Source organism: Eptatretus burgeri, chromosome 6 (genome assembly GCF_056783735.1).
Source record: "Eptatretus burgeri isolate ZD-2024b chromosome 6, Ebu_testis_v1, whole genome shotgun sequence".
Classification (NCBI taxonomy): domain Eukaryota; kingdom Metazoa; phylum Chordata; class Myxini; order Myxiniformes; family Myxinidae; genus Eptatretus; species Eptatretus burgeri.
Window position 1 is genome coordinate 115060610 of NC_140966.1, and position 12836 is coordinate 115073445.

Sequence of the window (12836 nt, forward strand, 5' to 3'; positions counted from 1 at the left end):
TATGCTCCGAAGCAGGAAGTAATTTTTTTTTTCTCTTCTCTTCTCTGTGCTTTTCCTTCTGATGACATTGCGAAAAGGAAAAATACGTTGGCGCTAATTGAATAATTGGCCATTAAAACTAAATTGCGAATAATCGTGACTGCGATATGCGAACTTCCGGGCCACGCACGTACGGGCACGCCAGAGCAATGGAATGGCCTGTGTGTTTGTTTTTTCTTGGTCGCGGTTTCAATATTTTTTTTATATATATTGTTTTAACGGGCACGTACTGGTATCTTCAATTCTGCGTTGGATGGTGTTGTCAGAGAGGGGTATAACTGCCAGTTTCTTCGCCGCTTCCTCCCCAATACCATGTCCTTTGCACATGGCAGCACGAGTTCTTCTGCAATGGAGTGAGGCTTTTTAGTCTTGGCAACATGGAGCGAGACTCGATACGAGGCCTCTAATGCCCGAGAATTGGTCTGATGGCATGTACCCTCTCTGTCAAGACGCGTATTCTTGAGTGCAAGAAGTTTCCTCTCAAAGAACGCTCTCGCCTTATTCTGATAATGCACATGTTTTGTAGTCAAATGCCTCTGCAACTTATTTTGTTTCATAGACTCCGTAGAAAGCACTTCAAAACAAATCACACACTGAGGCCTCTGTGCCCCACTTTTATCCACCATGTAGTAAAATCCAAGGTCCAGAAATTTATCCTGGTAAGAACGTTCGAGATTTGCTGGTGGCCGGTGCTGCCATCACAAATAAGGTCTCGAGTCGTACGTGAATAGACATTAATGATAGAGTCAGAGTCTGAGTCTGAGAGGCCGTGGATCAAACCACGAATTTCCCGCCAAAATGAACCGCCCTTCAGCGAGCCCGCGCATCGGCTGGATCCCATTCCAAATTTCATGTTGCGCCGGTTCCCATACTTTTATTTGAACGAACCGTTTATATTACATCCCGTAAAAGTGAACACCGATCGAAAATAGACAAATTTTTTTTTCGCTGCAAGCGGACGTCCGCGACCCCACGAAATTTGCTCGGCGACCCCACTTGAGGTCGTGCCCCCGGGTTTGAAAAACCAAGGTCTAAGGGGACTGAGCAAATAGGAAATAAAATATCATAAATGGTAAATTGATCCGTCGTGAATGAAGGAGAAGCCTTTTCGGGCTTCAACCTTCATCGGAGGAAAAGAGAAAGGAAAAGGATACTTGGCACGTGACTACAGAATTGTTGAATAAAACCCAGGAGGCCCACTCATCACCTTCAGAGAGGAGGGAATCTGCCCTGCCTGGTCCTCAGATCCTTAAAAGTGACGCTGGCTCAGATTGTAGAGCAGCCCCTCCAGACAACTTTGAATGGGTGGCAAAATGCTTCCGATGAAAATGTGGCATCACACAGAAATAAATAAATAAACACATCTTTCCCAACCTGCTTTTCGGCATCTCTTCCTGCAGGACCTCACCTGCAAACCAAACTCCACCATCACGTGTGAGTTGGTTTTCACACCGACGACAGCAATCTCCCCTCCACGCTTGGGTGATGGGGGCAGCAACAGGCAGCTCTTGGGCTTCTCCTGATTGGTCTCTTTCTTTCTTCCCTTCCTAGACGAGTGCACGTTATCATTACAAGTACGCACAAATTAGAAATCCCTTTTTAAATTTTATTCCAAAGTTAAACTCTTTTCAATACCTTACCGGCACTTAGTGCCTCGAGTGCAGTTACAGCAATTTATTTTTCCGAATCCAATTTGGATCGTTCAATTCTGGTTAACGAGGTGATTATCTAATCCATTTCACAGTGAACGACAAATACATCACTGGTCAGAGAAGATGGAGAATACTTCAACGGTTACTAAAACCTTTTCATGCAAAACACACAGGGAGGGCCAAAAACGAGCCCATTTGGGGCCTGACATTTGGGCAGTTTAAACAGGAAAAAACTTAGAAAACAAAAAAGGAAGAAGGTCGACAGTGAGCATGCAATTCAAAATAAATAAATAAATAAATAAATAAACAAGCAAACAAACAAACAAACAAAACTCGATCCATCTGCTTCCGCTCACCTGGACTTCAATCTCCATTCTCACCTGTTTCCAGAAAGGAAGGGGAGACTCTGGGTCACCAAGCTGTGGCTTAGAAGGATCAGGTCTTCAAATCCAATGGCCGTGTTCTCCATCAGACCCTGAACGATTCGCCGCAGCACTTCCTGGACTTTGGCAATGGTTTCATACTTTCCTGTACGATCGACGACCTTTGGTGTGGGAAGACGTGGGGGTGGGAATGAACCTCAAACCCTTCACAGTCTTTTAAAGTTGTGTTGCTGTGCAAACTCAAGATGCGCAATCATGGCAACATTGGAGAACAAGTGCAGTAGTCAGTGGTACCAATTTACTTCTTTGAGTGGAGAGATGAGTTTGGTGAGAAGACCGCAGCTGAGGAACCGTGACAGAGTCTGGTACACGGCGTAACTGCGGCAGGCTCGCGCCTCAACCACACGGCGCAGGATTCCTGGAACTCGTTTTGTCTCTGCGATATCTCCAAACAGCTCACGGTTGCACGTCTGACAGAAAAGGGGGGGGGGGGAGGAGAGCAGAGGGGAGGAAGAACCAACACCGTGGTAGAGGAGTGGGCACCGTGGTGGACACAGACTGCAACAGTCATTGTGTGGGGAACAAACAGGAAGAGTGAAACATTGTCGTGTATATAATAAGAGAGAAAAGACAGGAAAAGAGAAATCCAAATGTTGACATTTAATCCCACCGAGTACCATGTAAGAGATATTTCGCCAGGATCCCAACGTCGCTAAAAATCCAAGTGACTTTCCGGCGGGAGTACGCTTCAACACGTTATGGACGTCGATCGGTAGGTTTGAGCTCGAGCGTGACGAGGTAGTTGTCAAAGATTCCCCACTTCCTGCAATACTTTTGTTTGAAGGTCAAGGGAGGGCCAAGATTTCTGGACTTTTGTCCAAGCAGCCATGCTGCGCTGCGCTGTGCAGAGCTCTTCCCACCAAGCAGCCATGCATCTGGCACATGGTCGGGAGGGGCCAGGGTCGTTTGAAAGGGTCAGGTGAGACATTTGATGGAACTTGAGGTCGAGTTAAAGGCTGAACTCTTCCGTAAAAACGCGCAAGGGATTTATGGTCATCCATGTTGTTTGGTGCAGTTTGGAGGGACGTAGCAATTTGAGCTAAGTTGCACGGAAGGGGCACCGTGGAGGCGAAAATGCGGTTTTGAAGGCAGAACACCAAATGCTCGATATGCAGTTGCCTGTTCTGACATATTCGATCCAAGTTCACACACGTTTGTGGTGGACCTGGCGCGGAATAACTCGTATTCGATTGGGTTAACCCCACCACGTGACATCACGACCTCACCAGGGTAATTGGCACAATTTAATTGCAGTATACTGTCAATACCGATGGAGGCCTACGTTGGGACACAAATATCATACAAATTTCACCTGGAGCACAGAAAAGTGGAGGGTGGTGGCAGGTACTGGTGCAAATTGAAACCAATCAAGACCGTGCATGATTTTCAGAAGAAGATAACTGTCCAGATAATTAAAAGTGGATAAACCCTCAATTATGAGAGCATGGAAACGACTGCAGGTTTGAGGTTCCACTCACCTCCTGTATCAACTTTGCACACGTGTCGAGGTCCCCGTGCTGAAGTCTGCTCTGTAAGCCATTTAACAAGGCATGGAGCGTGAACATGAGGACGTGAATCTGTAAAAGCAACATGAACAAGACGGCAAAAAGCTTACCATGGAGTCCATCAAACCCAAAATGTGATTGCTTCCCGTGCAGGCAAGCGCTCTACAAGAAAAATTAGCTCTTCCATGATCCTCGTGTATGTGTACAAAAAAATATATTTAAAAAATTTAAAAACTTGCTAACTGAACAAACCATTGCAAATACAAAGGTGTGTTCCATTACTAATGAGCTTGTAGATAAAAGTACAAAGGTGTGTTCCATTACTAATGAGCTTGTAGATAAAAGTACAAAGGTGTGTTCCATTACCAATCAGCTTGTAGAGCGCTCGCCAAGTGCCTTAAGCACTCAAACAAGTCCTCCAACCAAATGGCTGCTTTGGCAAGCAATCGCAAAAGCCCATTGGTAATGAAACGCCTTAACATGGCTTTTTTATTATTATTATTCTTCCAAGCAGGGAAAAAGGCAATAAAACATGGGAATTCCTCCGGATTTTCTTTGCAGTCGAGTCAAAAGCAACATCGGCTAAGCGAGTGCAAGACCAACATGGAGCCCTCTTTTTGGGCGAAAATAACATGGGGTACAATATTTCTTGTGCCAAGGAACTCTCCCCCCCCCCCAATTTTAAAAAAAATCTTAATCCACCTCTGGATCAGGTTCAAAATTTAAAACACACATATACCCCATCACTACTAGATCATAATTGTGAAATTTCACGTTGATTGATCAAGCGGTTCAAGAGAAAGAATTTTAGATTTTTGCTCAATCCAACATGGCTGCCAGACCATGTGACATATCACTCATGAATACCCTGGTATCCCCAAGGCTTGGGGAACATGTGTGTAAAGTTTCCCCTCGATCTGTCCAGCCGTTCTGGAGAAGAAGATTTTTTAATAAGTTTTAGGGTTAATCCAACGTGGCTGTCAAACCATGTGACTGACATCATATGTGTGACCCTTTTGCGTGGACGAGGTGCCGATGTCCGTAGTTGCATGGTAAGGTGACCATCTAAGGAGCTTGCATATTTAAAGATAAGACTTCCCTTTAGGACCCGACATCGCTTGTTAACATGACCATTCATTTCCAACCTGCCCGAGTGTCTCTCCTTCTCTCTGCTGGTTAGATACTCGTGTGAAAATGATGGATGAGAGTCTTGCCCTGCAGTTTCACTGTGGCCAGACTAGCTGACATCCTACTTACGGTTTAGCTCAGCCGTTCTTGATTTATAGGCGTGGGGCATTGAGAGCACGGGTCCTTATCAGGTGGGGGGGGGATTAATTCAACAGAAAGGTAATGCAGGAATTGGATGTGAGGACCCTTCTTCAAATAATCGTCTTAGATTACTTCGCAACCCGTCGAGCCGCGGAGTTATCCGCGGCTCATTGGCCTCAGGGTCAAAGGTCAGGAAGCGGTTCGAGAGGCCACTCATGACCCGGCCGGCAAACCCGTAACTATGTGAAAGAACAACTGCCAGACAGTCAGACAGTGTGAAGATATTGTCTCACTCCTCTCTGCGCATGCACAATCGGGACCAATTCACAGCCAAAGTAGCGCAAAACCGTCGGTTCGTTTTCACATTCACGTTTCGATTAATGTTCAAAATAAAACATTCAATTGAAATCAAGTTCCTACTCCATCAGAAACTGATATTTGTAGAGACAGACAGACAGACAGACAGACAGACAGACAGACAGACAGACAGACAGACAGACAGACAGACAGACAGACAGACACACACACACGAGAACCAATCACTGAACCCCGCTTTTCGCTTCGGGTGTGCGGGGTATAAACCAAGTCATCCTTCATCCTCCAGAAAACAGGGAAGCACGCTGAACAATGTGCATCACAGAAAATTTCACAGCAGGACCTCAATAACATGTTAAAACAAATAAAAATAAAAATAAAAACAAAAACTTCGCTCACTGCTGGAACACGCAACAGACCAACAGCCCACCTGGTAGCCCTTGGAGAGTGTGGAAGACATCTCACGGAGAACGTAAAACAGATACGGAGGGCCAAGAACCTGGAGGATCTTGCTCAGTGTTGTTCGTGCTATCTCTCGCACCCTTTTCAACCGGTTTCTCAGCAGCAAGCACACCTTCAACAAAATGCTGGGAAAAAAAGCACGTCAACAGAGCAGCAGAAACCCTGTGTCAATCAGAGAGACCCGGAGAACAAGCGAAACATGAACGGTCACGTGTTCATCACCGTGGGTGATATTTCGAATCGAAGTCTCGATTTATACTCCCGTCACTTGTGACACTGAGATCATCTGAATTATAATGTTTGCGTACACGAGATACGTTCTTGGTGACGAGGTATCAAATTTGGGGATTGGAGGAGCGACGTCACTCGACCGTTACACCAAGGGACATGAAATTAACCGTCCACCTGCTACAAAGCTAGAGACGGATAGTTGCTAAATGAAATCCTGCTCTCATCATGTAGTCGAGACCGATGTGGCTGCAAAACCTAAATTGTAAAAGGAAAAACCATTGATCAACCCCGCCTCGTACACACAAGCCAAAGCATTATTGGAGCTGAACCTCGCAGTGCATGGGGATGCAGTACAACACATGTATATGTAAGAAGCAAAACAAACCACCGACCTTGGTAGCTGTTGCTCACGTGCAAAGGGTGGCAAGGCCTGCAGCAGGTGCACGGCTGAGAGGGCAAGTGGAATTCTGGCCACGAGCTCATCATCCGGCCCAAAAGACTTCACCATCTTGTGCTGAGAATCGGCTTTGCTCTGCGATAAAACAGGTCCAGGAACATGAACTCGTCCCGAAAGTTGTTAGCTCACAATGCAAATCTAAATTTCCTGAATTCTCCATAATCAGCATTGTCAACCTGTTACAGTTCTATTGCAGGACCACCTTTTCACAGGCAGCGATTCATCAATGTGTGCGCGCCATCCCTCGGATGGATTCCAAACAGGCGTTCTGTGCCACCATTCGCTGGTTTACATTAATAAATAAATTAATCACACGGTGTTCTTCAAGAAAAGTAGGCAAGCAATTTCTGGCACCCTGAACAAGTTACAAAATCCCGCCCGAACCAGCAGAGGGAACTGCATCAGCGGCACAGCCGCACCAACCCACAGCCTTGTGCTGCATGTGAACGAAGGAGAAGGACCACCCAAATGGATTCACAGAAAATGATACAATTGATGTTCCTTGCGAAAGGAAGTGCATTTCCTTCCAACAGCTGAACCTCCTGTGACGTAAGATAAGCCAGTCAATAGCTGTCTGGATTGGTTTTAACACCCATCTTGAACATGGTGCTTATCTGAGCATCCGTCAAGTTTTTAGGTAATACACCTGAAGTGAAAGTTTTCGAAAATCATTTACGGTGCTTCAGGAAAAACACTGTTCCTTCACAAAACAAGAATAATAATAAGAATACATAATGGCGAGTTCCTTCATGACCAGCTGCTTCACGAGAACGAAGGTTTAGCATCAATTTTATGAGTCTTGTCCATCGACGTCAACGATTGCTCCCCTGCTGCAAGTTCTTTTTCCGAATGTATCGAGGTAGTCTATCGGTCAGGTTCACAAGACGTAACGATTTGAGTTTAGACCAGAAAGTTCAAATTTGGTCTTGTCTGACCACAAAACTTTTCTCCACGAGCCTGAAGCATCATTAAGATGCTTTTTCACAAACTTCTTTGATTTTTAAAATGGGCTTTTTGATGCATATTTTTCACTGATGGCTTTTTTCTTGCCACCTGTCCATAGAGGCCAGCTTTGTGAAGGGGACAGGATGCTGTTGATTGATGAACACTAACCCCCATCGCGGACATAGAGCCTTGAAGATCTTTCAAAGTCATTGTTGGATTCACAGTGATGTCCCGAACCAGATTCCTACTTGTCCGGTTGCTGAGTTTGAATGGGTGACCTGATCTGGGAAGAGTCTGGGTGGTGTGATACACTTCCACTTCTTCATGATGGATCTCACCGTACTCAAAGGGATAACGAGTTCCTGAAATCTTCTTATAACCCTCTCCTGAACGGTGCTTCTCCACCACTTCATGTCTGACTTGTTTGGAAAGCTGCTCGATCTTCATGTTTCCTTGTTGGTTGATCAAGAGAGTTTCACCTTAAAACTCATTAGATAAGTGGTGGAGCTTAATTTTTAAGTTGTAACTTCATCACTTTGGAGTTGTTTCTGAAGATTCGAAATATGCTCAAGTGGCATCAACATGGGAAAACTTTTTTAAGAGTGGGTGGTGGGGTGGGGGGGGGAGGAGGTGAATACTTTGGCAGGCCACTGCATGTTCAACACAACATCTCAGATATCACTCACCTTTCATACAAGAAGCTTACCTTCGCACTTATGCTCATGAGCAGACGCGGCAGGATGACGCGCTCCACCGTGTGCCGAATCTTCTCCGAAGCTCGTCTTCCACTTTGCACCGAGGAGGAACCTTTCGGCACCACCTGACCTTCCGGTCTCCCGACAACAGCCTGCTTTTGAAGCCTTTTAGGATTCTCACCAGCTTTGGTCTGCTCAGCTGAACAATCGTTAGATTTGGCATCTTTTCTCTCTTCCTCCGCTGTTGGAGCACCCTCTTCCTCATTCATGATGACCTCCGTCAGGTCATCTTTGGTCTTGGCCTCTGCATTTAGCACGCACCAATATATAAATTTCATTCAACACCACGTGAACGACCAATGGTACAGAGTAATTAAATTGTGTATCTTGTTGGGAAGTATTGTTTTCATTTCACAAATTGCAAAAGCATCTGACCGTGCATGGCATCAAATCCCAAAATGTTCTGTTAACCATTTCCTTGCTCCAAACAAAAACTGGTCAAAATCCAACACCAACTATCTCAACCAAGATAGTCAGGTACACCACGAGAGACTTAACCACCCAGTGGCACAAACAGCACATGCAGGATTCCACGCTGGGCATTTTGCTATCAAAGGTCATACCCTTCCTCCCACCCCTGGTACACTGGAGGTTGTGGCGATGCAGTTGTCATGAAAAAAAGAGAAAGAAAAAAAAAAACAATCTAGATGTCTAGCTTGTGTCCAAGTTTCATCAAGATCGCATCAAACGTCACGGAGCTATGCTCTAGAGAGAGTCACAAACAGACAGACACACAGACACAACGAAAATAGTTGTCACTGCTGATACCCACGAACCAAAATAAATAAATAAATAATAATAATAAAAAAAACTTGCTGCCACCTCATGGAAGGCAAATCCAACTGAAGGTAATCTCAGTTCCTTCCAGAAAGATCGGAACAAGTGAATATCTCCCTCAGGAGAGCCACAAAACATCTTTCCAATATCAAGTCTGAACTCTCAAACCTGTATCCCTCCTCCAAATCCCGGTGGCATCGAGTTACGTCTGTTTCTGGTGTATGTTCCCCCTTCATCCCCTCCCTTACCTCAAAAAGGCTGCACAACTGACACGGCACGTGAAAAGGCTGAATGTCTCAACTTTGCTCCTAAATCTTGTGTCCCAAACCCATCGCTTTCTGTACCAACCTTACCCAGTCGTACCCAACTGTCCCTGGACTCTGTATCCTTTTCTCCTGACAAGGTGGAGAGCTTGCTGTCAAACCTCGACTCAGATTCGACAACCGGTCCAGACGGCATCAACCCACGTGTCCTAAAAACCTGCTACTCTGCTCTTGCTCACCCTCTCTCTGTTCTCCTCACCCACTCATTTGCTCAATGTCATCTGTCATCTGCTTGGAAATCAGCAAACTTTACTGCCCTGCATAAAAAATGTTCAAAAACAGATCCCTGCAACTACAGACCAATCAGCCTTCTCCCAATCATCCGCAAGGTCATGGAATTCATTATCGCTTCCAACATCAAATCCTTCCCCTTCTCCAATGGCTTGATTTCCAATCATCGATTTCAATTCAAACCAGGTCACAACTGTGGATATGCTGCTTCTGCTCTCCCAACAATGGATGGAGATACTCAATGCCAGATCTGAGATCAGAGCCATCTCCTGAGACATAACACGTTCTTTCGCTATGGTTTGGCACCCCGACCTGCTCACCATACTCTCTTCCTCTGGTATCCAAAGCAATCTCCACTCATTGGCTCGAAGACTTCCTCTCCCGTCACAGCGAACATGCGGCCCTGCATGGAGTTCTCTCATCCCCTCTTCCTGTCCAGGCTGCAGTTTCTCGGCCCTGTTCTTTTTCTGGTTTTCTTCACTGATCTCTCCGACTCTCTGGAAAATAATCGTTATCTCTTTACTGATGACTTCGCCCTCTGCCGTACCATCGGTCATCCCTCAGACCGGCATGCAGCAACTTCTTCGCTCACTGCAGATCAGGATAAAATCACAAACTGGTCCAACACGTGGAACATGTCTTTCAATCTGGACAAATCTCACACACTCACAATGTCTCTCCGAAAAGACGGTCTGGAACCCCCCCTCCCCCCATCTACTTTCTCAACAATCCTCTGGAAGAAGTCCTTTCATTCAAGCTTCTGGGTCTCACTATCTGCAATGACCTTTCCTGGAAAAGCCACATTTCCAACCTGGCCTCCAAAGCCAGTCACGGACTGGGAATCCTCCGTTGTGCAAAGTCCTCCCTCGGCCCACCTGAGCTCATGACCACATTACAAAACTTTCATCCGCAGCCTGATGGAGTACTGCTCTCCCCTCTGGGCTGGTGATCCCGCCTTTCACCTTTCTCAGGTTCCCACTGTGGAAACCAAGGCATTTTAGATCATTGGCATCTCCCACGGTGAGCCTGAATCTTTGGGCCTCTCACCGCAGGCAGGTCGGTAGTCTTTCTGTCTTCTGCAGTCTTCTCTCCAGCCTCACCCCCCCCCCTGCTCTGCCTGCAATATATATCTCTCCCCTGCCCATATTTCCGCAGGGTGCTCAAGGTCCGCCAGAAACTCCCTTCTGGTAAAAACTACCAAAATCAAGAATCAATGCTCACCTTCACCCTTTAATTGCCCTTTTTTTCCTGACTTTGGAACAAACTCCCACCCTCTCTTCAATCCCACTCTTCCCCCCAGGTCTTCAAAACAGCTGTTCACCACCGCCTGTCTTCCCCCATACAAAACCACGATCTTTTCTAACCCCACTAATCCACCCCAAACCCACGTCCTTCAAATTCCCTGCTTTCCATCCTGAAAGTCCCTGTAGTGCCAATCATGTTTACCCGGTGTTCCCCACCCCATATCTCCTCATGCCTCTGTTCCCCACTCTTTTGTGCTTCCTTCTCCCACCCCCCTTATTGTGTGATTTGTGCGTTTGCTCTTATATGAGCCTTGACATTGAGTAGAAAAAAAAAAAAGTCACATCACAGGTGACAGGTTTGTGGTTTTGTTCACCTGCTGAAGACTTCATTCTCTCCTCCTCCTCCTCCTCCTCCTCACGTAACAGCGTTTCATGGTCAAAATGAAATGCATCCAGCACAGCAACCAACAGCCTAAGGAGGAAAGATCAATGAAAACTTGGCTAACCCAGGAACAACGACCGTCCATACCGTACTTCAAGTGACGGAAAAATGGCGGCACCTGTGGCGAAGACTTCGTGGGCAGATCACAAACGGAAGGCTCACAATCCGAAGCATACCTGATAGACAGCCGCAAAGAAATTTTCTTGTTGTGGAGTCCATGCTGATATCGCCGCAGGATCGGCAGATACTGTTTCCATGGCAACTGACGGCAAATGGCTCTGAGCAATTCAATCCCGGCATTTACGAGGATATTTTCATTCTGTGGGAGATGGACGGACCAAGTTGGTATTTTGACGGGCCTGGCATGAAGTTTTGACTGACACATCATGTAATTCACCTTAACGTGCGTACCAGGCGAGTTCGAGGTATAAATTGTCATGGAAACGAGTCAGTAAAAAAAGAGCCACGAAGAAAGCTCATCTTCCTGATCGAAATCTCAAAACCAAAACGAGAACGACACTCCGATGTCGCAAGATACGCCTCCACCCACATTATTACATCAACATAATACTTGCACCAAGTTTGAATTAAAGCCCTTCAGCCGTTTGAGTTGAACATTTTACGTGGCATGACTTCTGACCTCTTGATGCCGAAATCTAATCAGTTCGTCGTCACATCAACATACATACTTTTATCAAGTTTGGTCAAAATCCGATCACTGGTTCGTTCACAAGTCAGCACGGTTACAGGATTTTTATCCAACATGACCTCTCGACCCCAAAATCGAATCGGTTCATCTTTGCATCATTATATATACTTGTACCAAGTTCGACTGATCCCTTTAGCCGTTCTCAGGTTATTGCGGTCACGAAAACCTATCGGGGACGGACGGACGGACAGACAACTCAAAAACATAATGCATCTGGCGACATTGTCAACGGAGGCCAGAAAGGCTTGCCCGAGCTGCGACTCGAAGATGCCTCACCTTGATGGTCCCATCATCCTGCAACATTCTCGTGGCAAATGGAATAAAGTAACCCTGCAAGATGGCGGGCGAGATGGAGATGCTTCCCTCATCGAGTCGTCTTGCCAGCCGTGTAAGAGCGCGTGCACGCCTGTGGCCCTGCGTACGTCGCACATCAAAGTCGACACACACTACAATTGGCTCATCTTTGCTATTGAGAGGCCCCTCACATTGCACGACTCAAGATTGGACGCATGACTTATGAGTGTCAAGAAACAAAATTGCAAAATGTGAACAACACTTCAACATGCTGACGATACAAACAAAATGGAATATCCTCGACCTGGGCGACGAACCTGGATGTGCCTGATATTCTCAAAAAAGTCAGCCTCAGGATCAACGTTGACCAAAGGAAGCATTGCCTTGGACTCGGTGAGCGCCGGCAGAATTTGTACCACGTCTGATAGGAGACGTGTGCATTCTTGCTGTACACCCTATCGATAAAGAATCGTGAGAATGGTCACCATTACAAAATAATTCATAACGTTGCCCTGAGTGGATCAGAAAATTGTTCGGCGAATCTTACCTCAGTCTCCGAACGAAGACCCTTGCGCAGGTTGGGCAGCAGATAACTCTGCAGGAGAAGCCGTGCGGTGGGATGCCCAGGAGACAAAGTTCTGAGACGCCTCAGGAGGGCAGAGAGGCAGAGGCCACCACTATCACTCAAGGACATTTCCCCGAGCTAGATGGATATACAAAGGGTAAGGAGATGAACCCCAAAT

General features: G+C 46.2%; 1 protein-coding gene across 2 annotated transcripts in view; it reads right to left on the bottom strand.

Moving 5' to 3' along the window:
* UTP20 (UTP20 small subunit processome component) overlaps positions 1 to 12836 on the bottom strand; it is a 121726-nt gene that overhangs the window by 39340 nt on the left and 69550 nt on the right. For both annotated transcript variants that reach the window (XM_085886897.1, XM_085886898.1), the window contains 12 exons: positions 12641 to 12796; positions 12411 to 12548; positions 12076 to 12213; positions 11267 to 11409; positions 11023 to 11120; positions 8025 to 8317; positions 6309 to 6448; positions 5654 to 5810; positions 3613 to 3711; positions 2377 to 2544; positions 2072 to 2235; positions 1448 to 1586 (listed from right to left, as the gene is read on the bottom strand). In XM_085886897.1, coding sequence (XP_085743023.1) covers positions 1448 to 1586; positions 2072 to 2235; positions 2377 to 2544; positions 3613 to 3711; positions 5654 to 5810; positions 6309 to 6448; positions 8025 to 8317; positions 11023 to 11120; positions 11267 to 11409; positions 12076 to 12213; positions 12411 to 12548; positions 12641 to 12796 — 1833 coding nt within the window. The remainder of the gene's footprint in view (positions 1 to 1447; positions 1587 to 2071; positions 2236 to 2376; positions 2545 to 3612; positions 3712 to 5653; positions 5811 to 6308; positions 6449 to 8024; positions 8318 to 11022; positions 11121 to 11266; positions 11410 to 12075; positions 12214 to 12410; positions 12549 to 12640; positions 12797 to 12836) is intronic.